General features: G+C 45.0%; 1 protein-coding gene across 1 annotated transcript in view; it reads left to right on the top strand.

The window, feature by feature from the left end:
* Positions 1-18,789: 18,789 nt before the first annotated feature.
* The window catches only part of LOC115287411 (sterol 26-hydroxylase, mitochondrial), a 33,372-nt gene continuing 24,901 nt past the window's right edge, over positions 18,790-27,260 (top strand). The window contains exon 1 of the mRNA XM_029933793.1: positions 18,790-19,512. Within this exon, the coding sequence (XP_029789653.1) occupies positions 19,249-19,512 (264 nt within the window). The 5' untranslated portion in view covers positions 18,790-19,248. The remainder of the gene's footprint in view (positions 19,513-27,260) is intronic.

Here is a 27,260-nt window from a genome sequence, read left to right as displayed (position 1 = left end):
TTTGTGGCTCCTGGAGTTCTAAGTGGGGAGCTGGGATGGAGCCATGGAAAAGTCACTGAGAGGCCGACTGGGTTCAAGGCCACGTAGTAGATGGCTGAGCTGGTCAGTCTGAAGGCCATGTTGACAATGGTGAAGAAAGCTTGGTGGCAAAGTCCGAAGGTATTATCAGCTGCTCCGTAGCAGGGACTTCAAAGTCAGGCCCAGTGGGGGAGGCCCTGGTGGCTCTTAAATCTGTTCCGACAGAATTGAAGCCGACTCTATCCTGTGCCACCTGAATGCTGTCCCGCTGCAGTGTCAGAACCTCGTGACGAAGGCCGTCGGCAGCCTTTCTAAGAAAGCTGGCCCCTGCGTCAGAACTTTGGTGGTGGCCGGTCTGGTGCAAGGGCTTGGGGTGGAGACCGGGCTAAGCTGGTTTACTTTTTGGAAACTAGCATCAGTCCTGTGCCCTGCCAGCTGAGAATGCCCAGATGGCATAACCAGCCCCGCCACCCTTGTAACTAGAGATCAGACCAGCACTGCAGCATCGTGGGAATGCAGGATGGGCGCCCAGCTTACTCAGTTAAATCAGTAATGAAAATCAGTGTCCTTATATACTTGCATTATTTTTTTAATGTATTTATTTTTGAGAGACAGAACATGAGTGGGGAGGGGGCAGAGAGAGAGAGAGAGAGGGAGCTAGAATCTGAAGCAGGCTTCAGGCTCTGAGCTGTCAGCAAGCACAGAGCCTGATGCAGGGCTCGAACTCGTGAACCATGAGATCATGAATGAACCAAAGTTGGATGCTTAACTGACTGAGCCACCCAGGTGCCCCTATACACACGTTATTTTTAATTCCCATCCCATTACAACATCTGAAGGTGTGTTTTGCACATGGGACAAAGGAATGGGGATCATACTCCCCCTTCACCCTCGAGAGAAAATTAAATCCTGCTTAAGCATTCAGCACACATGTATAGCGATGAATACCTGTGTGAAGGTGTTCAGTTCAGTAAGGACTTTAGGAGAAGTAACAAGATTTTTTTTGAAAGCTTAAATCTGGAAGTATAGTAGGGTAAATGTCAGATCGAGGCCACTGTTTTTCTAAGTTGATAACAGTCCCTATTTGGAGATAGGGAAGCGAATGTTCCTGAGTCAAGGAATGAAATTCAAGCTATTTCTGGATCAGTGGAGTAGGGATTTGGGTGGGGGCATGGAGGGTGTCCACTATTCCGGTTTACTTCAGATTCACTCAGCATCGATCAGAAACTGATTTAGAATGAATACCAATGAGAAAAAGTGGTGGTGTGATGGGAAGAGAGCATGGCCTTGTAATCTGACCTTGGATTCTTTTTTTAAGTGTATTTGTGAGAGAGAGCACGAGCAGGGGAGGGGCGGAGAGAGAATACCAAGCAGGCTCTGCGCGGTCAGCATGGAGGTCATTGCAGGGCTCAAACTCATGACCTGTGAGATCAAGACCTGAGCTGAAATTGAGTCGGACCCTCAACTGACTGAGCCACCCAGGCACCCCTGACCTTGAGTTCTAATCTCGGTTCTGCTTTGTGACCTTGGGCATGTCATCTTTTTTTTTAAGTTAGGTTTTTTTTTTTTTTTAATAATATGGAAAGAATTGGTGCACCTGGGTGGCTCAGTTGTCTGATCTTGATTTTGGCTCAGGTTCTCCCTCTGCCCCTCTTCCCTGTGCGCATGCGCTCACTCTCTCTCTCTCTCAAAATAAAAATAGGGACATTTGGGTGGCTCAGTTAGTTAAACATCAAACTTCGGCTCAGGTCCTAATCTCACGTTTCATGAGTTCGAGCCCTACTTCGGGCTCTGTGCTGACAGCTTAGAGCCTGGAGCCTGCTTCAGATTCTGTGTCTCCCTCTCTCTGTCCCTCCCCCTGCTCACACTCTGTCTTTCTCTCTCAAAAAAAAAAAAAATACACATTAAAAAAAAGCGTATGTGGAAATAATACCTACATTGCAGGGCTGTGAAAATTAAGCTTGACACAGTAAAAGTACTTAGGATGTAAAAGAGACTTCATGTGTGGTTACCCCTTTCTCCATTTGCTATTCAAGCCCTGCTTCTTGGCTAGGGAAAGGCTGGCAAGAAATGTAAAGCCCTTTCCACAAGGGAAGTGAAATAGTGGAGTCATTTTAGAGGTGAGAAAGCCCAGAACATGCTTTCTATGCCTCATCACCCCCACCTTCAGTACATACAAACACTGCCATCACTATTCATTCTACTGTGTTACTCTTCACTGGGTTTTTTTTTTTTTAAGTATCTTACAGAAATTCTCAGGGACAGGAGGCATTAAGCATTACAGGTTTGTGAATTAAATGAAATTATTCAGTCCTATCCCAAGAGAAACTGATTAAAAAGGGAGAGCATGGGGCGCCTGGGTGGCTCAGTTGGTTAAGCGTCCAACTCGTGATCTCAGCATCAGGAGTTCAAGCCCCACATTGGGCTCCGCCCTGGGCATGAAGCCTATTTGAGAAAAAGGGAAGAGCAAGGGAGCAATGAGGACTTGGCAGGTGGAGAGGGGGAGGAGCAGGGTACAGAAAGTAGGAGACCTCGAAGTGGGGCTGGAGCCAAAGAACAGGGGCACCGACCCCACAGCTGTGCCAAGAGACTGTTGTTTCAGGTGCATTCTTCTGCTTTAAGGCTATTTACTTGCTAAGGGTGACTGTCCCTGTCATGGTAGACTAACACTCATTTGCCCACTGGGGCCACCCAGCCCTGGGCCAGTGGAGGCAGTGCATAATCTGGCACATGGTACTCTCACACCCCTCTCAGCTGAATTACTTATGCCACTAAGGTGGTCACCAAAGGTAGCTGGGGGACCACCCCTCCTTGTTTCCTTTGGATTTGTCCTTTAAGACTTTTCAGATTCAGCTGTGTACTTAACTGGGTGAATCCCCAACTGATGTGAGACTGAGAAGCATTGGCGGTTTTCAGAGATGCGTAGCTGAGGGGGCTCCATTTCATGCCACTTGGGATTCTGATCCAGCCTCTCAAGCCTTCTTGGCCTTTAAGACAGCCCCTCCATGGCAGAGTTTGACTCATTAATGTCCAGGGGTCGACAGATGCTTTTTTGACATGATCTTTCATCAGCTTTGGAGCAATGAAAGCTGCAAGCGGTCTTACGTTGCTCGTGGCAGATTTCTCACGTAAATGAGAGAATACACAAAGGATCAATAGTTATTTTCTAAAACCCATGCGTGCCTTTATTGTAATGCGCTAGGACACAATGCTAGGGACTGTCATGGGAAAAGCTAACACTTTGGAAAAGATATTTTATACTTCAATCAGTGAAGTGAGGAGAACAAAGCACACCTCAGAGGGTAGTTACGAGGGTTGAATGAGAAAGTATATGTAAAACACGTTGCGAAGTGTCTGGTAATGTACATAAGTGCACACTTAAAATGGATTTTCGAGGCCTCTGGGTAACTTGGTTGAGTGTCTGACTTTGGCTTGGGTCATGATCTCACTATCTGTAAGTTCGGGCCCCGCATCAGGCTTGCTGCTCTCAGCGAGAGGCCAGATCCTCTGTCCCTCCCCTGCTTGCGTGCTCTCTCTCAAAACTAAACATTTTAAAAAAATGGATTCTAAAATAAAATAACACCACCAAAAAACATTTCTTCCATAAAGTAATGGTAACCTAGAATGTTACTATTTCAATAGTTTTGCAATACTATTACAATAGTGTGTCTCTCTTACAAATATACTTTGATTCTACCCGTGGATATCAAACCCAATGATTTAATCAAGATAATTAGCTTATATATGAAACAATGATTTTTGGACACTAGACAACAGGTGGCATAAGACCTGAGAGATGGGAAACAAAAAATGTGACCTTGTGGTTGCCCTAGCTTACTACCTGGAGTTTCTAGGCCAAAGCTCAGGGAGCTGGAGCTCAGGTGGAGCTTCTTAGAGCCCCTGAGGTGAAGAAGGGGAACTAGGAGTTGGGGAGACCAGGAATTCATAGCCAGATTTGCAAAGAAGAAAGCTACAGACATAGAGGGGGACAGGGAGAGGGCTCAGGAGGTTTGTAGAGGCCCTTTTATGTCTTCAGTTGAATTCTGGCCACCGCATGCTTGAGAAAACACCACCCATGCCTGAAGGAAAACCCGTCTGAGAGAACAGTCCTCAGAATTCATATAGGGACAGGAATAGATTATAGTCCCCCCCAAAGTGGAAAAAAGGTATAATTCATGGGACATCAGATTCAACATTCAGAGGGAGATCACCTCAATCGTGAGGAAAAGTTAGTCCTAGACTCAGTCTGTTCTAATCCCTCCTAACGAATCTTAAAAAAAATTTTTTTAATGTTTATTTATTTTGAGAGAGAGAGTGACAGAGTGTGAGCAGAGGAGGGACAGAGAGAAAGACAGAATCCAAAACGGGCTCCAGGCTCTGAGTTTTCAGCACAGAGCCTGACATGGGGCTCGAACCCACAAACCGTGAGATCGTGACCTGAGCCAAAGTTGGACACTTAACTGACTGAGCCACCCAGGTGCACCTAACAGAATGGTTGAAATCATTTATTTCCCATCTTTGGAGATGGTTGCCTTTCCATATGGTCCCTCAATGAATATTCTGTAGAGCTGAATAGAGATTTTTACTTTGTCCAGATTTTGGCATCCAACTCCCTCGTTACACAAGTGCAGAGAAGACCTGTGTGAGAATGCCACAGAAGTGGAACGGGTTGTATCAGTTATCAGAATATCCTGTCCCCCTCAAGGTCCTTCTAGCTGGACTAAAAAAAAATTGACATGAGACAAATTAACAGAAAGTAAACTTGAACAGTATATGTACAGGGAATCCAAACAGACATGGAGATTCCAAAGTCAGGCAAAATGAGTGCTATATGGCATCTTAAACTACGGAGAAGGGGGAGGGGTCTGGGACTTCGGAGGGAAGGAATGCACATCACAGGCTGATAAGAGGAACAGGTGTTTGGTAACTGGTGTTTTCCCTGCCATACAGATGGGTCACTCAGATAAAATTTATCTCTGGTGAAACCATTATTTGGGGAAAGATCCCCAATTTAAATTCTTCTAAGTAGTTAAGGGAGGGACAGAAGTTTCTATTGAGCCCACGGGGTTTTAATTGCCTTTAGCTTGCAATCATCTTCATGCCAAAGTGGCCCATCTTGGGGTGGCCTGCCCTGGGCCCCTATACATTCCATTTCTATATTTTCTCCTCTTTCTTGCTCGTGATCTAGTTAGTAGATGAAGCCAACTATAAAATCTAATGTCCCCATACATGTTTAGAACATGTGATGACAAAACTCTTTTCTGCAGCGCCTCGGAGGTGGGAGGCAGCTTTAGGATGAAGCTGAACGTCTCCTTCGTAGCTGCTGGCGGTCAGAGACTCACTGAAGTGAATGATGACCGCAAACTTTGTACCTCTTATGAGACATGTACGGCCACAGAAGTTGCAGCTGATGCTCCAGGTGAGGATGGCCCAAATCAGAGGTGGCAAGGACAAGACTTCCCCATGAAACAGGGTGTCTTGACTTGTGCCCGTGTCCACTAAGTAAGGGACATTCCTGTTACAGACCAAGCAGGCCTGGAGAAAGAAAGTGCAGATCAGTTCAAGATTATGTTGTGGACGCCAACCTCAGTGTTTTCAACTTGGTCATCGTGAAAAATGGGGAGAAGGGTATTCCTGGACTCACAACTGTGCCTTATCGCCTGGGGCCCAAAAGAGCTAGGAGAATCCGCAAACTTTCCAATCTCTCTCTAAAGAAGATGACGTCTGCCAGTATGTTGTGATAAGGCCCTTAAACAAAGAAGGTAAGAAACCTAGAACCAAAGTGCCCAAGGTGCATACAGCATCTTGTTACTCCACGTGTCCTCAAATGCAAATGTCGCATGTTGCTCAGAAGACATGGAGTTCAAAGAAAAACAAGAAAGGCTGCAGAATACGCTACACTTTTGGCCAAGAGAATGAAGGAGGTCGATGAAAAGCGCCAGAGGCAGGTTGTCAAAAGACACAGGCTGCCCTTTCTCAGAGCTTCTACCTCTAAGTCTGAGTCAAAAATGAGATTTTCTGGGGCTCCTGAGTGGCTTGGTCAGTTGAGCATCTGACTCTTGATTTCAGCTCAGATCATGATCCCAGAGTCGTGGGATCTAAGCCCACTTTGGGCTCCATGCTAAGTGCGGAGTCTGCTTGGGATTCTTTCTCTCCCTCTCCCCCTCTCCCCTTCTCTCTCTTTTTCTAAAAGTATAAAAAATAAATGTAAAAAATGAAAATTTCTAAGAGTAATAAATAAGATGACACATCACATCTCATAATAACAAAACAAACATGTAGGGCGCCCGGTTGAGTGTCCGACTTTGGCTCAGGTCATGATCTCGCTCACAGATTCAAGCCCTGCATTAGGCTCTGTGCTGACAGCTCAGAGCCTGGAGCCTGCTTCAGATTCTGTGTCTCCCTCTCTCTTTGCCCCTCCCCTGCTAGTCCTCTGTCTCTCTCTCAAAATAAATAAACGTTAAACAACTAAAAAAGAAGAACATGTGATAGCAATGCTGCGATCCGTTCAGCTCCTCGTTTTTAACAGACAGTATACTCATTGTTTAGTAGCATTACTGCATCCTGTTATACAATCATCCGCACAGTATCATTCAGGCACTGCACCTCCCAGCGACTATGCTGGTGATTCGTACCCCAAGGACATTTGCTCTCCAACTCAGTGGCACTGTTCTCTGAAGCTTGGATCTGAGAAACTCAGTAAATGTTGTTAGAATTGTAAGTTAGCCTTTCAAGGCTGGTCCCATATGACTTTTGTTGAAATTGTGGATTTGGAACAAGCAGTTGGTCCTTTGATTTTAGTCTTTTTTAAAAACTTAATTCTTTTTAAACTTTTATTTATTCAGAGAGAGAGAGAAGGGGCAGAGAGAGAGGGAAAGTGAATCCCAAGCAGGCCCCACCTGGTCAGCGCTGAGCCCAAGGCAGGGCTCAAACTCATGAACCATGAGATCATGACCTGAGCCAACATCAAGAGTCAGATGCTTAACTGACTGAGCCACCCAGGCTTCCCCTTTGGTTTTATTCTGAACCTCTGGTTTACTCTAGTGAGTACACTTTATCATGGGTCCAGTCAAACCCTCTACTATCCTTCAGACTATCTACAGACCCTCTAACAAGCTTCTAGATTGAGAAATCTTGGGGGTACAAATTACATGCACAGCTTCGGGCATGGACACAGAATCCCACTTTCCTCTCTGGAATGCCATGCCTGATTTCCCACCTAACTCCTATCTTCGTCAGCCCTGGGCTGGTCAGGGTCTCTTGCTTATCCCTCTTTCCTTTCCTTCTTTCTCTCCCTCTATCATTTTTTTATAACATAAAATTTGCCATTTTAGCCATTTTAAATGTACAACCCAGTAGTGTTCATTACATGCACATTGTTACACAACCATTCTCACTACCTACTTCCAAATATTTCATCACCCCAAACAGACGGCTCACGTGGGAGGTTGTTTTTTCCAAAGTGACTGCAACAATTTCTTTGAAAGCGCACGTAATTCTACAATTCGTCTCACCATGCTTCTGTGAGGAATTGGGGTCTGATTTCCCTCCTCTGGAACCTGGGAGAGCATGTAACTGCTTTGGCTAAAGAGGATGGCAGAGGGGATGCTGGGTAATGAAAAATCACACCGCTTCTGCCTTCTTCTTTGGAACATCCATGCTTGCAGCTCTGCGCTGTCATGTAGTAAATCCTACTCCCCTGAAGCTGCTGTGCTATACAGAAGCCCCGCCACACAGAAGAGCCATGTGAGGACACTCAGGACAGCAGTTCTTGTTTCTGAGCCATCGGACACTTCCAGATTCTTCCAGCCCTCCTTTTGAATCGTTCAGACTGAGGTCTCAGACATCATAGAACAGAAACAAGTCATTCCCACTGTGCCTGCTCCAGATTCTTGGCTCACAGAATCTGTATGCATAATGCAGTGATGGTCATTTTGAGTCACTAATTCTTTGGACAGTTTGTTATGCAGTCATAGCAGAGGTCTAATACAAATTATTGGGTTAAGAATTTTTTTAATGTTTATTTACTTAAAAAAATTTTAATGTTTTTTTAATTTATTTTTGAGAGACAGAGGCAGTGCGAGCAGGGGAGGGTCAGAGAGAGAGGGAGACACAGAATCCGAAGCAGGCTCCAGGCTCTGAGCTAGCTGTCAGCACAGAGCCACATGCAGGGCTGGAACTCGTGAAACGTGAGATCATGACCAGAGCCAAAGTTGGACGTTTAAGCGACTGAGCCACTTAGGTGCCCCCATAAGGTGACTTCTGGAAAGCACCAAAGAATGTGGTCTGGTTACCAGGGGAACCAACCAAGACCAGAGGGATGTAACTTTCAGTCCCACCCCCTATTTCCAGGGAGGGGAAAGGAGCTGGAGGCTGGGTCAATCACCAACAGCTAATGATATAATCAACGTGCCTCTGTACTGAAGCCTCCAATAAAAAACCCAAAGGATATGGTTTGGGAAGCCAGAATGCTCCCCATATCACTGTGCTGGGCCCACATTCCATGAGGACACAAGTTCATTTGTTCTGGATATTGCCCTGTTACTCTTCATCTGGCTGTTGACTTACCTTCTTTTATTTTATTTTATTTTTACTTTTTTAATAGTTTATTGTCAAATTGGTTTCCATACAGCACCCAGTGCTCTTCCCCACAAATGCCCTCCTCCATCACCACCACCTCTTTTCTCCCCTCCCCCTTCCCCTTCAACCTTCAGACTTACCTTCTTTTAAATTCTTTGTAATAAACTAATAATTCAATGAGTAATTGGGTTTCCTTCTGTGAACTGCTCTAGCAAATTAAAGCCCCAAACCTAGGACCATCTGAATTATGGCTAGTTTGTCCGAAGTACAGATATCAACCTGTACTTGTTGTGATTGCGTCTGAAGGCTGGACACGGGAACCTCCAGTATGTACCTGGGTCAGAAGCACAGGTAACAACCTGGACTTGCAATTGGCATCTGTAGGGGTGGGGGGCGCTCTTGTGGGACTGGGCCCATAACCTGTGGAATCTGATGTGGATGTGAGCAGTGTCAGAACTGAGTTGAATTGTAGGACACCCAGCCGGTGTCCAAGCATCACTAGGTGGTGTGCCCCCCTTCCACCCTCACAGACACAATGGAGTTGGGTGAGCAGAACCCCTCATTTGAAATGATGTTTTAATTCTACATATATTGCAAGAGTCCTGCGAGCAACACTTGGCTTTCTGGAGGCTTTCCTTCTTAGATTTTCAGTCTCTCACTTTACAACCCTAGACTTTGACAAGTGTCCTCAGGGAGTAACTGGCTGTGTGTGTGAAATCCCCCATGAGTTCTGCCAACATTTCCCCCTAGTTTCTTGCTCTGCATGAGTGGATCTCCTTGTAATGAAAGCCTGGACTTTCAATCTTCTGCCTATTTCCAGGACTTCCAAATGCTCCCAGCATGAAATGCCTGAATGATCAGCTACGCATTCTTCTTCCTCACTGTCTTCATCCTTCTCAACCTGCTACTCAGAATGTGGTCTGTGGGCCAGGAGCTGGTTAGAAATGGCAAATTCAGGCCTACGCCAGGCCTCCTGAATGAGTACGTTCTAGCCATTTGTTAAAAAAAGTAAACAAGGACCTGGTTAGAGATTAAACAGGACACTCTGGTATATTATAATAATGATAATAATTAATTGAGTGATGAACTTGACATATTATCTTCCATTCTTACAACAGCCCTGTAAATTAGGTATGTTTTATTCTTTTTATTAAAGAATTTTGGAAAGTTCTATTTTGAGAGAGAGAGAAGGCGAGCAAGGGAGGGGCAGAGAGAGTGTGAGAGAGAGAGAGAGAGAGAGAGAGAATCCTAAGCAGGCTCTGCACCGTCAGTGAGGAGCACGATGTGGGGCTCGAACTCACAAACCGTGAGATTATGGCCTGAGCTGGGATCAAGAGTCATACCCCTAACTGACAGAGCCACCCAGGAGCCCCAGGTATGTTTTATTCTTATTCAATTGTAGAGAACTGAGGGTTACTCAAGGGGTTATGTAACTTGCTCAAATATAACTAGCTCATAGCTACTAAGTAACATAATTATAAATTATATTTAATTTCTGGATTGTATTATAATGATATTTATTATAATTATACTTATAAAGAAATTGATTTAAAAAGTTAAGATAACATACAAGAAAAGTATAAAGAATGAAAGTCACATGTAATTTGCCACCGTTATTAATTTTGGTATGCATCTTTCCAATTGTGTGTGTGTGTGTGTGTGAGAGAGAGAGATGAATTGAAATGGTTTTGTGCCTTGTTGTTTCCTCTTAATGAAACATTGTGAGCATTTTAATACAATCCTTGCTCTTTTCACTATATTCCGCTGCCTCTTGTTTCAATAAGTTCTTTTGTGTCAGGATAGGGAGCACATTCATGTGTCAGAGAAATAACAACATTCCTGGCCACTCCCTTTTCATCCAGGGGCCCTCCCCCATCAAGAATCATCTCGTTCCTTTTAGGAAAAGATCCACACAGCAGAGAAGAAAACAGTCATTTATTTGTTGGCAAAATTTCAAGGTCAGACATACGATGAAATATTTAGAAAAAAATGTATTTTGTTCCCAAGAGCCAGAATTTCCTGAAGAGCCTAAGATTTCCCTTAGATGGCAGATACGGAGACAATGAGGAGGAGGTTTAGCGAAAGCAAGTCAATCGAGAGCATTGCAGAGAGCAAGATGGAGTCACTCATGTCAAGCAGTGGCCTGTGCCCAGCAATGACGCAAGTATTAAAGAGTGTCCCAGCTAAGACCAGCCCCGGCGGATGACACACTCAGAACTGATAAGCAGCAGAAACAGGAGGTCTGCAAAGGCCTGAGACTGAGGAAATCCCTTAGAAAAGGAGGATGTTTGCAGCAAACTGTCAGAATCTGGACACTGACCCCTCTGTGTCTGACCACTTCAAAAAGGCAGCTGCTACCAAAGGCTCTGGTCAGTTTCACCAAACAGAACAGAGATCCTTCATAAGCAGTAAGTGCCAAGAGCTGACCAGGAGTGGATCAAGGCCTTATCCCAGCTGGGGCTCAGACTGACTTCACTTTTGGTTCATTAACTTCCTACCCGTGTTCTATCTTGTTTGTTGTATGGTTTCTAAGAGATGCCTTACTTGGTGTGGCTTCTAGGAAGCCACGTGTTAAACACGTGAAACATCACAGAGTTTGGGGCGCCTGTGTGGCTCAGTCAGTTAAGCATCTGACTTCAGCTCAGGTCATGATCTCACAGTTTATGGGTTTGAGCCCCACATCGGGCTCTGTGCTGACAGAGCCTGGAGCCTACTTCAGATTCTGTGTCTCCCTCTCTCTCTGACCCTCCCCTGCTCACGCTGTCTCTCTCTCTCTCTCTCAAAAAATAAATAAAACATTAGAAAACAAATTTTAAAAAATGTCACGGCATTTGGAACCCCGAATCTGCTTTATATGGACACCAACCGTGCTTCATGACTGAGTGAAAGGGGCCTTGTGGAAAGACACAACCTCACAGCGAGCTTGCGACAAGCATCCACAATCACTGCGGCTCCCAGCTTTGGAATTCTGGACTCTGACTTTACTAGCTGTGTAACTTGGGCAAATTATGTTTAATCTCAACCCCTCTGCTTTCTCAAATATTAGGAGAATACTATAAACCTCAGTGTTGATGCAGGAATCAAATCAATCAATATTAGGAAAGTCTCAGAAGAGTGCCTGGCACAGAGTAAGCCCTCAAATGTTCATTCTCCCTCCTTCTCCTTCTCCCTTTCCTTTCTTCCTCTCTTCTTGCTCCTTCTAGGCCAATGTGTTTCTCTGAGACAGGGGTCTGTGTCCTGTACTTCTCCTCTGCCAATGACTTTGAGAATCAGAGATCAGAAAAGACCTGTACCAGCTTCCAGAAGAGAAGTCCCAGAGATTCTCTCATGCCCAATATGAGGACATCTAAGATATGTAGGGAGACGGGCCTGAGATGACCTCAAAGCTCATGCCCTGAGTTCAGGAAGGGCCGGATGCTCCCAAGAGCCCATGAAGGGTGTGGAGGCAGGAGAGAGTTGTGTGTGTGCGGTGGTGGGGAGTAGGTGAGACCCTTTGGTCAGGAATAGGGTTGGAGTGTGCAGCCAGGCAGAAATGAAGACACTTCCATTAATGGCAGCACAAGCCAATAGCAACTGAACACTAGCTTGGGACCCTCACGTGTGTTGGGCACAATGTAATTCCCTAAAATCAGACCCAACCACAGTTTTGCACCTGCAGTTCTGACACGAACTACCTGGAGTTAGTGCAGACTTTACAGGTTAAGGGTACACTCCCCAACAAGACTGCCCTCACTTCGGATGCAACCTGCGAGTCAAGGGGTCCCCAAGCCACCTGTGCTTTTGACCAACTGGCTGCAATTTCAAGGGTTCCCACAGCCCTGTGAGGCTTGACAATTCACTAGGATGACTCACAGACCTTGGGAAAGTTCTATCCTTAAAATTACAGTTTTATTAAGAAGCATGTGAAACAAGGCCAGACAAAAGAAGAGACCAATGGGATGGAGTCTAGGAGGATCTTGAGAAACAGAGCTATTATGTCCTCTCTCCTTGGAATCAGGTGGTGTCACCCTTTTAGAATATTCCTGCATTTGACAACCAGGAAACACAACTGGGCTTTGGCATCTGGAGTTTTTTCTTAATTTTTTAAATGTCTTTATTATTGAGACAGAGAGAAACAGAGAGTGAGTGGGGGAGGGGCAGAGAGCGAGGAAGACACAGAATAGAAGCAGGCTCCAGGCTCTGACCTGTCAGCACAGAGCCTGATGCAGGGCCCAAACCCACGAACCGTGAGATCAAGACCTGAGCCAAAGTCGGCCGCTTAACCTACTGAGCCACCCAGGCACCCCAACATCTGGGATTTTTATTGGTGTTTCTTTACCTAGGCGGGATCTAACATATGGGCAAGCCCTTTGGCATGACTACCCCTCATCCTGAAACTATCTCGTGATCTGCTGCCACATTCCCATCACTCATGGAATTCCAACAGCTTAGAGGCTCCATCTCAGGACCCAGGGAAAAAGACCAAATTCTTTATCACATGGCAGCAAGCATCCCTAAATTTGCAGAACTTTTTCATACAAAATGGAATCCCATATAAGAGTATGTCAGACTCAGAAGGCCAGCACTTACCCTTGGGGTAATTTCTAAAGCCCTCAGCGTGGCAGCGCTGGTTGGGATAATGGTGAGCTGCCACCCCCACAGAGGCTTGAGTCACAAGGACTGGAGGGCACTGTTTGCTTTGGGCAAATATCTTTATGTGGGGCCAGGCAAGGGGTCCCACCTTCTTATGGGCCATCACTCAGCCTCTGGTTATGAGGGTAAGAGTGGGCTCCTCTCCACCTCCCATTTCTGCAGCAGTAATGTTCATACTTCGTGCCTTTCATACTCTCCCCTCACATCTAGTGAACATACAGTTCATACTGTTCATCCTTCCTCTCTCCCCTCATCTCTAGTGGAAAGAGCATTGAACTCAGTGCCTGAATTCCTGAGTTAAAAGTCTGGCTCTGCTACTGATCATTCTTTACCTCTCTGAGCTTTAGTTTTCCTTTTTTTATTTTAATTTTTAAATGTTTATTTATTTTGAGAGAGAGAAAAACAGATAAAGAGCAGGGGAGGGGCAGAGCAAGAGGGAGACACAGAATCAGAAGCAGGCTCCAGACTTCGAGCTGTCAGCACAGAGCCAGACATGGGGCTCGAACTCATGAACCATGAGATCATGACCTGAGGCCAAGTCAGACTCTCAGTGGACTGAGCCACCCAGATGCCCCTGAACTTTCGTTTTCGTATCTGAAAGAGAAGAATAATGACCTCTAACTATTCAAGGAGGCTGTGGTATTCAAATACATTGTTGTGAGTAGGAAATCTTTTTTTTTAAGTTTATTTATTTTGAGAGAGAGAGAGAGAGAGAGAGAGAGAGAGAGAGAATCCCAAGTAGGCCTCATGCTATCAGCAGAGAGCCCAATGTGAGGCTCAAACCCACGAACTGTGATATCATGACTTGGGTCAAAACCAAGAGTTGGACGCTTAACCAACTGAGCCACCCAGGTGCCCTGTGTAGGAAGTCTTTTTAAAAAGAAGCAGTATAGGGGTGCATGAGTGGCTCAGTCGGTTCAGCGTCTGACTTTAGCTCAGGTCATTGTCTCAGTTTGTGAGTTTGAGCCCCACATTGGGCTCTGTGCTGACAGCTCAGAGCCTGGAGCCTGCTTCGGATTCTGTGTCTCCCTGTCTCTCTGTCCCACCCCTGCTCACACTGTCTCTGTCTCTTTCAAAAATAAACATTTAAAAATAAAAAAGCCATCAAATTCTTAGAGGAGGAAGTAGGCCAAAACCTCTTTGACCTCGGTCACAGAAACTTCTTACTCAACATGTCTCCGGAGGCAAGGGGAACAAAAACAAAAATGAACTATCAGGACCTCACCAAAATATAAAACTCCTGCACAGTGAAGGAAACAATCAGCAAAACTAAAAGGCAACCAATGGAATGGGAGAAGATATTTGCAAATAACATATCAGATAAAGGATTAGTATCCAAAATCTATAAGGAATTTATCAAACTCAACACCCAAAAAACAAATAATCCAGTGAAGAAATGGACAAAAGACACGAATAGACCCTTCTCCAAAGAAGACATCCAGATGGTCAAGCAACACATTAAAAAAATGCTCACCATCACTCATCATCAGGGAAATACAAATCAACACCACAATGAGATACCACCTCACACCCATCAGAATGGCTAACATTAACAACTCAGGCAACCACAGATGTTGACGAAGATGCAGAGAAAGAGGAACCCATTTGCATGCTGGTGGGATGCAAAGTGGTGCAGCCGCTCTGGAAACAGTACGGAAGTTCCTCAAAATATTACAAATAGAACTGCCCTAAACCCCAGCAATTGTACTCTTGGTATTTATCCAAGGGATACAGATGTGCTGTTTCAAAGGGGCACACGCACCTCAATGTTTATACCAGCACTATCAACAACAGCCAAAATATGGAAAAAGCTGTGCTGACATCTCTACTCGCTCTCTTGCTCTCTCTCAAAATAAATAAAACCACTAAAAAAATAAAAAGTAAAAAAATTTTTTAATGTATTTATTTATTTAAGGGGGAGGGGCAAAAAGGGAGACAGAGAGAGAGAATCCCAAGCAGCTCCACCCTCATCATGGAGCCCTGTGTGGGGCTTAATCTCACACACCTCGAGATCATGACCTGAGCTGAAATTAAGAACTGGGGGTGTGTGTCTGGGTGGCTCCGGCAGTTGAGTAGCCAGCTCTTGATGTTAGCTCAGGTCATGAGCTCTCATTTCTTGGGATTGGGATTCTCTCTTTCCCTCTCTCTCTGCCCCTCCTTTACTCTCTCTTCTCCCTCTCCCCCCCCCCGAAAATAAATAAACTTAAACATACACACACGCATACACACACACACACACACACACACACACACACACACAAAGTCAGTAGCTTAATGGATTGAGCTATGCAGGCGCCCCCATAAGTGCACTTTTTTTCATGTTTTTTAAATTTACTTTTGAGAGACAGAGACAGCGAGAGCAGTGGAGGGTCAGAGAGAGAGGGAGACACAGAATCTGAAGCAGGCTCCAGGCTCTGAGCTAGCTGTCAGCACAGAGCCTGATGTGGGGCTCAAACCCAGTAACCGTGAGATCATGACCTGAGCCAAAGCCGGACACTTAACTGACTGAGCCACCCAGGTGCCCCAATGAACTTTAAATTTAGAATGCTCTTGTAGCAATTTGTATTCCCTTGCGCCATGATTAAGAATCTGTCTCCCTATACTTTCAACTACATAGTGACATCAAACTTTTGATCTTTGTCAATTGTAGAGGTGAAAAATGGTTTCTTGTGTAGTTTTGATCTTTCCTTTATTTTGAGTAAAGTTGAACATTCTTCTATATGTTTAAGGCCATTTATAACTCCTCTGTTCTGGAATAAATGAAATTATCCATTTATTATGTCTTAGCTTTACTTAATTTCATTTATGCAGTTTTAAACTTTCATTTAAAGTATAAAAATTATTTTTGTTATTTAAGGATTCTCTTGCTGGGTAAGAAAAGAATCCAGCTACATGGTATTTATGAGACATACTTCTAAACCAAAATAACTTAGAATAACTGAACCTACAGGGATGAATAAAGATATATCAAACAAATGAATAAAAAATAAAGTAGGAGTATTAATATTAAAACCAGATAAACTAAATCCAAAGCTATTTCAGATTTATGAAAGGTGCTATCCATCAAGAATATATAATAATCATGAACCTTTATGGATCTAACAATACATCTTCAAAATATAAAACAAAAATGTTTTAAATACAAGAAAATTTAATAAATACACAAATACATAATATTTGGGGGATACTTAAACCTACCTCTCACAGAAGTTAACAAATCAAGTAGATAAGAATAAGTAAGGTGGGGCGCCTGGGTGGCTCAGTCGGTTAAGTGTCTCACTTTGGCTCAGGTCATGATCTCACGGTTACTGGGCCTGGAGCCTGCTACAGATTCTGTGTCTCCCTCTTCTTTCTGCCCCTTCGCAGCTCACACTCTGTGCTTCTCTCTCTCTCAAAAATAAATAAACATTAAAGATTTTTTTAGAGTTCTAAATAATAAAATTACATTAATAAATAGAAAATACATATTAAAAATACATGAAACATACAGAGAAATAATTATGAGACTATAAAAATATTTTGATAATTACAAAAAGCAGAACGTATATACACTGACCACAGTGTAATAACATTATAAATTAGTAACAAAAGAATGGACCCCTTCAAAACAAAAACTAAAACAGCAACTATCTTCAAGAAAATAAAATCATCTTTCTGTACGACTCTCAGATTAAAAAGAAAATTAAAATGGAAATTGCAAACTATTGGGACATGAATGACAATGAGAAAGAATGTGTGCTGAATCATATTGGAATGACCCAAATCGATACCATGTGAAAATATGTAGCATTAAGTGCATTTATTGGGAAATCAGAAAATTTTTATTATGCAGTCAGTTTTAAAAAAAGTTAAAAGGGGCTCTTGGGTGGCTCAGTCGGTTAGGCATCCAACTTCGGCTCAGGTCATGATCTCACAGTTCACGGGTTCGAGCCCCATGTGGGGCTCTGTGCTGACAGCTAGCTCAGAGCCTGGAGCCTGCTTCAGATTCTGTACCTCCCTCTCTCTGTGACCCTCCCCTGCTTGCGCTGTCTCTCAAAAATTAAGACGACAAAATTTTTTTTAAGGTAAAAATACAAAATATCAAGAAAATGAATCTGGTGGGGGAAGAATTAATAAAGATAAAGCATACATTGGATTTCTACTTCTGTTAATAGTGTACTCAACTTTCTAAGGATAACTAGAGAAGCTGTATGACTACAATAAGTCAAGCATCTACTTGAAGGCATCAGCATCAGTGGTATTTCCCATTTTCAGATGAGTGAGCTGAGTGGTTTAGCTTCACAGGGTTGGGTGAAGAAATACCTTGGGGTTGGGACCCTAAAGGATGAAGGACTGGACGTAGACCAGCCTTTTACAGGACTGCAGCTCGCCCTCAAAGAATCTCACTCCTGAGCATCGCCAGTTGGTGAAGTGACTGATTTCAGCCCAGGTCATGATCTCATGGTTTGTGAGTTTGAGACCTGCATCAGGCTCTGTGCTGACAGCTCAGAGCCTGGACCCTGCTTTGGATTCTGTGTCTCCCTCTCTCTCTGCCTTCCCTGGCTTGGGCTATGTCTCTTTCTCTCTCTCTGACAAATAAACAAATATTAAAAAGAATTCAATGGGCAGATTTAACAGTAGGTTAGACACAGCTGAATAGAGAATTAATGAGCTAGAAGAGACAGAAGGATTTTAAAAATGCAGAAATGTGGGTAAGAGACAGGACCAGTCAGAAGGTCTAACATATGTATAATCTGAAGTCCTAGGAGAGAGATGGAAAAAAAGATTAGGGTAGAAGAAATGTTTGAACTGACAATGTCAGAAAACCTCCCAAACTGATGAAAGGCTTTCAGTCACAGATTCTAAAAACTCCATGCCCCCTAAAGGGTTAGATAAAAATAAATCCACATGTAGCCACCTTAGCAGACCCTCTAAGTGTTTGTCACCCCTTTGAGCCTACTGTGTCCTTTCTCCTTCTGGCTCTATATTAAAAAACAAACAATTATTCCAGTGTTCTTAGAACAAGCTTTATCATCCTGCTGATTTGCTGATGTGTTGTATAATCTTTGACCCGTGTCTATTTTATATTTGTATGAGTCATGTTTTTAACGTTTTGAGATAGAAATAACTTTTCAATATACTTTGAATATATGCGAAACCAAGGCTTTGTGAAACAATAATCTTTCTTATTGGTAGTATTTTCTGTACTGCTTTATTCTTTTTTTTTAATCTTATTACAAAATAATTCTGGTCACAGTCGCTAAATCTGGGCTCAATCCGCAGTTTGAAAAACCCTGCCTTGGCAGATTTGGGAGCTTGCATGTGTTGGGGGTGGGGGTGGGTAGAATTGCATTAACAACCCCTTAATATTTGTTTGTCGTTTTGCGTTTCACCCTCCAGGAATCAGATGACCTTGGATATGGGACCGGTTCTTTTCTTTCTCTTTCTTTTCTTCTCTTTTCTCTAGTGGCTCCGCGGCACTCGGACAACCCCGGGGGAGGGGAGGGGGGCGTTAGGAAACGCCAGCGGCCGGTTCAATCTCAGCAGCTCCCTGGGAAGGGAGGGCAGCTGGGGCGCTGGCGCCCTGGGGTGGCGAACTCACAGGTCGGACGACGGCCAGTCTCACTCACTGGGTGGGGCTTCCTAGGACTGTGCTCTACTGCGAACCAAAGTACAGACCAGAAACTTAAAAATTCTCGCTGAGAGTCCGCGAAAGAGCAAGGTGGCGAGTCGCCGCAGAGGCGGCCACGGTCGGGGCTCCGGGGACTCCGTGAATCCCCCTGGACAGCCCCCGCGGCGGCGGTGGCCGGCCCCTCCCCTGGGCCGCGGGCTCACGGCCGGAGGAGGTGGCTTCTGCGTGTGAGTTAGGTCCCGTTGGAGAGACTGAGGAACTCAAGCAAAAGTGAGCAGTTAGGGGCCTGGCCGGCTGCGCTCGGCCTACGCGGCCGCTGCCACCTTGACCCCGCCCCTCGGGATTGATCGCTGAGCGGGTTCCAGACGCTCTTCACTCGCGGTCCAAAGGCGCGGCGGCGCGGGGCCATGGATCGCGTGGCTGCGTTGCGGGGCGCGAGGCTGCGGTGGGCGCTGCTGGGGACGCGGGTGGCCCTCCCTGGCCTTTGCCCACGCGGGGCCAGAGCCAAGGCCGCGATCCCCGCCGCCGTCTCGGCCACCGCCGAGACTCCTGGAAACGGGCCTGGCGACCGGAGGCTGCGGACCCTGGACGAGATTCCACAGCCAGGGGGGCTGCGCAATCTCTTCCAGCTGTTGGTGCAAGGCTACGTTCTGCGCTTACACGAGCTCCAGGTAACCGAGGGTGGGTGGGTGGGGAGGCTCACGACTGGGGGCGGGGTGAGCACCAGGATAAAGAAGCTGGAGTTGGGGACACGTTGGACCAAAAGTGAGAGACAGGAGAATTTAGCTTAGCTCAGGTCCGACTGGAGCTATGGTCATAGACTGGAAATCTGTAGGGATTATGCAAAGGGTAGATAGAAAGAACCCTGTGAACCGAAATGAATAGGTCCAGGAGTGGTCTGAGTCAGGAGGGCACCAGGGAGGAGGGGACTTGGGAGGCCAGGTTTGAAATGAACAAGGGTAGGGGTGCTTGGGTGGCTCAGTGGGTTAAGCACCTTCAGCTCAGGCTATGATCTTGTGGTTCGTGGGTTCGAGTCCCAGATTGGGCTCTGTGCTGATAGCTGGGAGCCTGGAGCTTGCTTTGGATTCTGTGTCTGACCCTCCCCAGTTTGCACTCTACCTCTCTCTCTCTCTCTCTCTTTCAAAAATTAAAAGAAAAAAATTTTAAATAAAATGAACGGGGGTTGAGAGAGGTCAATCTTGGTAACAGAATGATACTGTGTAAGTGTATAAGCTGCCAGCTGTGGCAGAACCACTGTTTGGTGTGTGATGATGTTGGCGACCACAGACTTCTTCCAGAGGAAGTGGATTCCGGACATCAAGCAGTTTGCAAGATAGGGATTTTTCCACAGGGAGAAAAATGTCACTTCTCAAGGAGTGAAAGTAAAATCATAGATATTAAGGAAAAGGTGCGTTTGTTTAAATTAAGGAATCAATGTCCAGTAAGTAGAGTTTATTCAGTGGAATGCACATTGACGCAGATAACCTGCAGTGTATGGACAGAGATGGGAAAACCCAATGTTGGTTCAGTTGGAGTGGTTTTAGGAAATGAACTGCAGAGATTCACCCAGAATCTGTCTTCCTATTGACTATTAAAATATATAAACACATTCCACTTTGTGCCAGGTATTTTCCCAAGTGCTGGGACTCACTGAGAGGTGACCAGTGCCCTCATGGCTTATGCGTTCAGCTGGAGGTTTATGCGCTCCTTTGGGGGAAGAGGGAGAGAGGAGAGTGTACAGATCAATAAACAGTTAATTTCAGAAAGAGAACTTGAGTGCCCTGAAAGAAGCTTGTCCAGGGTTGGGGATGGTGGGACCTTTGATTCACTTATTTGCCCTCCAGGCACATGTGTGGTCATCGGGGATTGGCAGGGAGAGTGGGCAGGCTGGTTACCATGTGACTGTGCTGGCCATACTGAGAGACTCAGAAGAGCCCTGGGCACTGGGGATGGGACAGGTCTTTGAGGAGGGCATGAAGGCCAGACTAAGGGCCCTAGTTCCTCTCAGGGGCCATGGTGGGCTCTTGAGCAGGCGTGGGGTGAAGATGGCCTTTAAGAGACACGGTCCAGGTTATGGTGTGTGCAGTCGGATGGATTGGGCAGGAGTGGGAGAGAGGGCCTCAGGGGACAAAGGACTGGGTGTGGCGGTATCTGAGACACCCCCCAGACAAAGCTGGACAGGGAGTTGAGGAGCAGGGTGAAAATGGCTCTGAGGGTTTGAAGTCCTGAACTGACCAGTTTCCCTGCACCTGTCCCCTGGGCACCGGCGGGCCACTGCTCTCTCCTGGGGCCCTCCCCGTTAGCTCTTGTTCCCTAGATTTGGTGGGCAGGCTGCAAGGGACATAGAACTGGTTAAAAAATCATTCCTCTGGCCTCAGCTTTAAGAAACCAAGTAAGCCCAGAAACCAGAATCCTGTCAACTTTTCCTGCTTGATTTAGCCTCTAGAAATACGAGAGGCCCAGTGAATGCCCCAAGGGTGGCCACCAAGGATTTCTCATCACTTCATAGGGAGAGTTTACTGGAAGGTTTTGCTGAGGATTATCTCTAGAGCAGTAACTACTAAAGAAATTCTAGACCACCCTAGGCAGTGGAGGAGAAAGAGGAGAAAGCCAGGAATGTGTAGCCTTTCATTATTATTAGTAGTAGTAGTAGTAGTAGTAGTAGTAGCAGTAGTAGTAGTAGCATGTTTATTTATTTTTGACGGGGTCGGGGGGAGGGACAGAGAGAGGGAAACACAGAATCTGAAGCAGGCTTCAGGATCTAAGTTGTGAGCACAGAGCCCTACCCAGGGCTCTAACTCACACAATGGGAGATCATGACCTGAGCCGGAAGTAGGACTCTTTACTGACTGCGTCATCGGGATGCCCCAGGAGTGTGTAGCCTTTTAAAGGAGCAGCCAGGGCTAGGATTTTGGAGAGCCCCCTGGCTCCAGCCCTTGTATCCCAGAGATCTGGGGTCACATGAACCTTCCCAGGGCACCGACGGAAATGACATTAGTCCTTCCCACTACACGTGATGGGTGTGAATTAATAAAGAAGTGCTATACATCTATAGAACCCCGTTCATACCCCTATTGAGGAGGAGGATACATTTCAGTGACTCACTTTGTATCAGTTCAAATTTGTTTGGTTGCCCTCATAGTGGCTTAAATGATAAAGTAACTTTATTGGCTCATAGAACAAAAAAGTCTAATAGTTGGTGGCCTCCGCTACATAGCCTGGTCTAGAGATTCATGAGATCATCAAGGCTATAGTTTTGGTTTTCGGCAATTCTCTTGGCTCTGAGTCTTGCAGAAGGTAGTTGACTGGCCTGGGTTAACTGCCTGTCTCTGAACCCATCACAGTGCCGTAGGCATACTCTAGTCAGCTTAGACACATGCAGGCTCCCCCCTACGGCTGGAGTTGGGGTCCCTCTCACCTAAACCAGGTGAGCACTGCACGATGCAGAGCAAAGTTGATAGAAAGGCAGCTGATCATAATATCCCCTCGGCACCCTCGACTGTCAGAAACTGCGTATCACACAGAAAAATAATGAAGTCAGCTCAGGAGAGCATTGTAGGACTTAAGAGGGTGGATTAAGGACCGGGACATGGGAAAACCATGTTAGTCCATAAATGCAGTTCCCTTCTCTTTCTTAAAGAAAATATTATCAGGAGTGCTAGAAAAGTGAAATGTGAACACACATTAAATTTATATGTAAACATATTAAATTGACATCTTTCAAAGATGGGGACCCAGAGAACGGTGAGGTCAGTCTTCTGTAGCTCTTATTACGGGACTACTGCCATGTGCCCCCACAATGCCTTGTGCCCACAATTGTCATTTCATGTGTCATCTCTCTCTCTCTTTCTCTTTTTAATGTTTATTTATTTTTGAGACAGAGAGAGTGAGCGGGGTAGGGACAGAGAGAAAAGGAGAGAGAGAATCTCAAGCAGGCTCCACACTATCAGCCTAGAGCCCAATGTGGGGCTCAAACTCACGAAGTGTGAGATAATGACCTGTCGTGTCCTGCCCCGGCCAGCAGGGTGGAAAATCCTTGTGGGTTCTTGATCCTGAGGGAGGGAGAGAAAGCAGGGTGGGAGACGCAGAGAGTGAAGACAGCACACGGTTTTTGATCAAGCCTCTTCCTTTATTCTTCTTTTTCTCCCTCTCTCTCTTCCAGAAAACACTCTATTTTATATATTGTTTTGGGGCGGGGAACTGCCCCAGGTCGGTTGCCAGGTAACAGAGTTAAATGAATATTAGAGAAAGGGAAAAAACCGAAAACGAAACCCAAACTCCGGACACAGCATCAAAGGGAAGCGCGCAGACTAGCGTCTGCAAATGCTGGGGTGGGGAAGCTTAGCGCTGCATTCCCGAATGCGGATTGATCTTTTGTGCACCTTGGCCATTCTACGTCTGGCCCAGCATGACCGACGCCAAAATCTTGGGCCAGGAAATGGCACTCTCCAGCCTCCAGATGTACATCTTGTTTTTTGGTTGCTCCCTGGAGAGCGATATATCCTCGCCTGAGGCAGCCAAAAGCTCGGCGGCTCCCAACAATGACCTGAGCCGAAATCAAGACTCAGATGCTTTACCGACTGAGCCATTCAGGTGCTGCTCTCTTTTTTTATAGTTATGATTTTTTTTTCTTGTGATAAGTCTTTTTAAGAAAAGTTTATATATTTATGTAGAGAGCCTGAGCGGGGGAGGGGCAGAGGGAGGGAATCCCAAGCAGGCTCCATCGACACTCAAGAGTCCATTGTGGGCTCTACCTCATGAACTGTGAGATCATGACCTGAGCTGAAATCAGGAGTTAGACACTTAACCAACTGAGCCACCCAGGTACCCCTCTTGTGATAACTCTTAAGATTTCTCTTAGAGACTCTTAAATACAGAGGACAAACTGAGGGTTGTTGGAGGAGGAGGTGGGGGTGGATTAAATGGGAGATGGGAATTAAAGAGGGCACTTTTCAGGATGAGTATTGGGTGTCATATGTAAGTTCTACTCCTGAAGCCAAGACTACACTGTCTGTTAACTAAATTGAAAATAAATTAATAAGAAAAGCGAAAAGACAATCCATAGAATGGGAGGAAATATGTGCAAATCATATATCTGATAAAAGACTTGGGTCCAGAATATATAAGAACTCATACGGTTCAATTATAAAATAACTAACTCAATTTTTAAAGTGGGAGAAGTATCGGAATAGGCATTTCTCCAGAGAAGGTATATAAAGGGCTTAAAAGCACATGAAAAGATGATCTATATCATTAGCCATCAGGGGAATGCAAATAAAAACAGAAAGAGGGGCTTCTGGGTGACTTGGTTGGTTGAGCAGCCATCTTCAGCTCAGGTCATGATCTTGCTGCTTTCAGTGCAGAGCCGCCTTTGGATCCTCTATCTCCCTGTCTCTCCGATCCCCCCCCCCTCAAAAATAAGTTAAAAAACATTAAAAAGAAAGATCTACTCTTTTAGAAACTTTTAAACATACAATACTGTACTAATAATTATAGTCACCATGCTGAATGCGGCATCCCCGGGACTTACTTATTTTCTGTCTGCATGTTTGTATCTTTTGACCCCCTTCACCCATTTCGCCTACTCCCACCCGTCCCCTCTGGCGACCACCAATCTGTTCTCTGTATCTATGAGTTCTGTTTTGTTTTGTTTTTAGATTCCACGTGGAAGAGAAGGATCAGTCAAAATTTGTCTCTCTCTGATTTATTTCACTTACCATAATGTCCACAAGGTCCATCCATGTTGCCATAAATGGCAAGATTTCCTTCTTTTGTGTGGCTGAGTAATATTCTACTACATATATATATACCACAATTTACTTTTTTATATAAAATTTTTTAATGTTTATTTTGGAGGGAGAGACTGACAGACAGACAGAGCCTGAACAGGGAAGGGGCAGAGAGAGAGGGAGACACAGAATCCAAAGCATGCTCCAGGCTCCAGGCTCTGAGCTGTCAGCACAGAGCCTGATGCAGAGCTTGAACCATGAGATCATGACCAGAGTCAAAGTCGGACACCTACTGACTGAACCACCTAGGTGCCCCTTTACCACAATTTTTTATCAATTCATCCATCAGTGGATACTTAGGTTGCTCCCAGGTCTTGGCTATTGTAAATAATGCTTCAATGAACTTAGGGGTGCTTACATCTTTTTTGAATTAGTGTTTTGTTATCTTAAATACCCACAGTGGAATTGCTGGATCATAGGGTAATTTTATTGTAACATTTTGAGGAACCTCCACAATTTGCATTCTCACTGAGAGTGCACAAACGTTCCCTTTTCCCCCATCTTTTGATGTTCATCCTAACAGATATGAGGTGATAGGTATCTCCTTGTGGTTTTGATTTGCATTTCCCCGATGATTACTAATGTTGGGCATCTTTGCATGTACCTGTTGGCCACCTGTATGTCTCCTTTGGAAAAATGTCTGTTTGGACCTTCTGCCCGTTTTTTTAGTCAGATTGTTTTCATGGATATTTTCTATCGTCTTTTTAGTCTCTGTTTCATTTATTTCCACTCTGATCTTTGTAATTTTCTTCCTGCTACTAACTTTGGGGTTAGTCTGTTATTCTTTTTCTAGTTCCTTGAGGTGTAAAGTTAGGTTGCTTATTTGGAATCTTTCTTGTTTCACAATGGAGGCATTTATCACAATGAGCTCTCTTAGAATTGCTTTTGCTGCACTCCATAAATTCTGGCTTTTACTGCTCTTTCCTCGCCTCTCCCTGAAGCCTGCATTTCCACTCCCCACTGGACATTGGCGTCAAAGGCCACATGACCTGAGACCTGAACGTGGCAGGCTTTGTTCTGCCCGGTGCAGAAGACATATCACTTCCAGCTCCGGCAGCTCCAGCACCAGGTCAGCTTCCCTGCGGGGCTACAGCTTGCCTGGCAGCATGGACAGCCCCCTGGGGGCCGTGGCAAGGAGTGATGTCTGGGCGCCCCCTCCTGCTTGGTCTTTTTTCAGCTCCGTCTCATGCATGCACCACTGCTATGTCTGTGTCCCTAAAGCATGTTTGGTTCTCCTGCTCAGCAATCTCCGCGGGGCCTGGGGAATCATCATTTAACTCCTCACAGGGCTGTGCAAGGCCCCTGCCTCCTTTTCCCAGGCACCCCCTCTGCCTTTTCATTTTGGTATGCTGTATTTCCATTTTCATTTGTCTTTAGCTATTTTCTGATTTTCTCTTTTGACTTCTTCTTTGACCTCATGATTACTCAATAGCATATTATTTAATCTCCACATATTTGTGAATTTTCCAGGATTTTTTTTTTTTTTTTTTTTTTTTTTTTTTTTTTTTTTTTTTTTTTTTTTTTTTTTTTTTTTTTGCAGCTGATCTCTAGTTTCATACCATTGGGATGAAAAAAGATCCTTGATGTGATTTTAATCTTCTTAAACGTGTTAAAACTTGTTTGGTGGCCTATCATGTGATCTATCCTGGAGAATGTTCCATGGCCACTTGAGAAGAATGTGTATCCGGTTGCATTTGGATGGAATGTTGTGTATATGTCTCTTAAGTCCATCTGGTCTATTGTGTCATTTAAGGCCAATATTTCCTTATTGATTTTCTGTATCAATGGTCTGTCCATTGATGAGAGTGGGGTATCAAATTCCACTACTATTATTGTATTGCTGTCTGTTTCTCCCTTTAGATCTGTTAATACTTGCTTTATACGTTTAGTTGCACATGTTTAATGACACCACCTGTTTCTATGACTTAGAGGCTGGGCTGGTAAGTTCTGAGGGCTGGGGCTCTGTCTCTTCCCACCTCTGTGCCCCCAGTGCCAGATACAGTCCTTGGTACAGGGGAAGGTTCTTAGTACTGTTTGATTAAACAAATAATAAATTTCATGGACCAGCCGAAGGGCTGTGAGTGGTACCAAGCAGTGGTTACACTTGGTAAACTTTGTGAGACGCTCCTTAGCTCTTTGGTCTGGGTTGTTTGACAGAAGATGGAGTGAAGAAGAGACAGTGAGGGCAGTGGGCTGACCGAGTAAGCCTCGCCCTTCGGGTCTCAGCTTTTTGAGTTCAGAAACTATATTTTAGCAGCCAATTCAACATGGGCAGACTATTAGGGACTGACTGACATTGGCCAAACCCACAGAAACAAATTGTGGACTGGAGTGCCACGTACTTATTTACTGAAGAAGTCAGCCCTCTCGGGAATCATAATACTCACACAGAAACCCCCCATTTTACTTATCTATCGCTGCATAACAAGCTATCCCCAAACATAACGGCTTAAAACAACATTTTGTTACACTCATGGTTTTGTGGGTCAGGAACTTGGGCAGTGCACATCAGAACTGACTTATCTCAGCTTCACAAGGGAGCAGGGCTTCAGTCTGAATCGGTGGCGATGCCTGGAATGGCTCGAGGAGGGCTGTGCTTCTGTTCAGAGAGGAAATTTGTTTCCATGGCT

This window comes from Suricata suricatta, chromosome 3, assembly GCF_006229205.1.
Source record: "Suricata suricatta isolate VVHF042 chromosome 3, meerkat_22Aug2017_6uvM2_HiC, whole genome shotgun sequence".
Taxonomy (NCBI): Eukaryota; Metazoa; Chordata; class Mammalia; order Carnivora; family Herpestidae; genus Suricata; species Suricata suricatta.
This window is presented reverse-complemented; position numbering and strand designations above follow the sequence as displayed.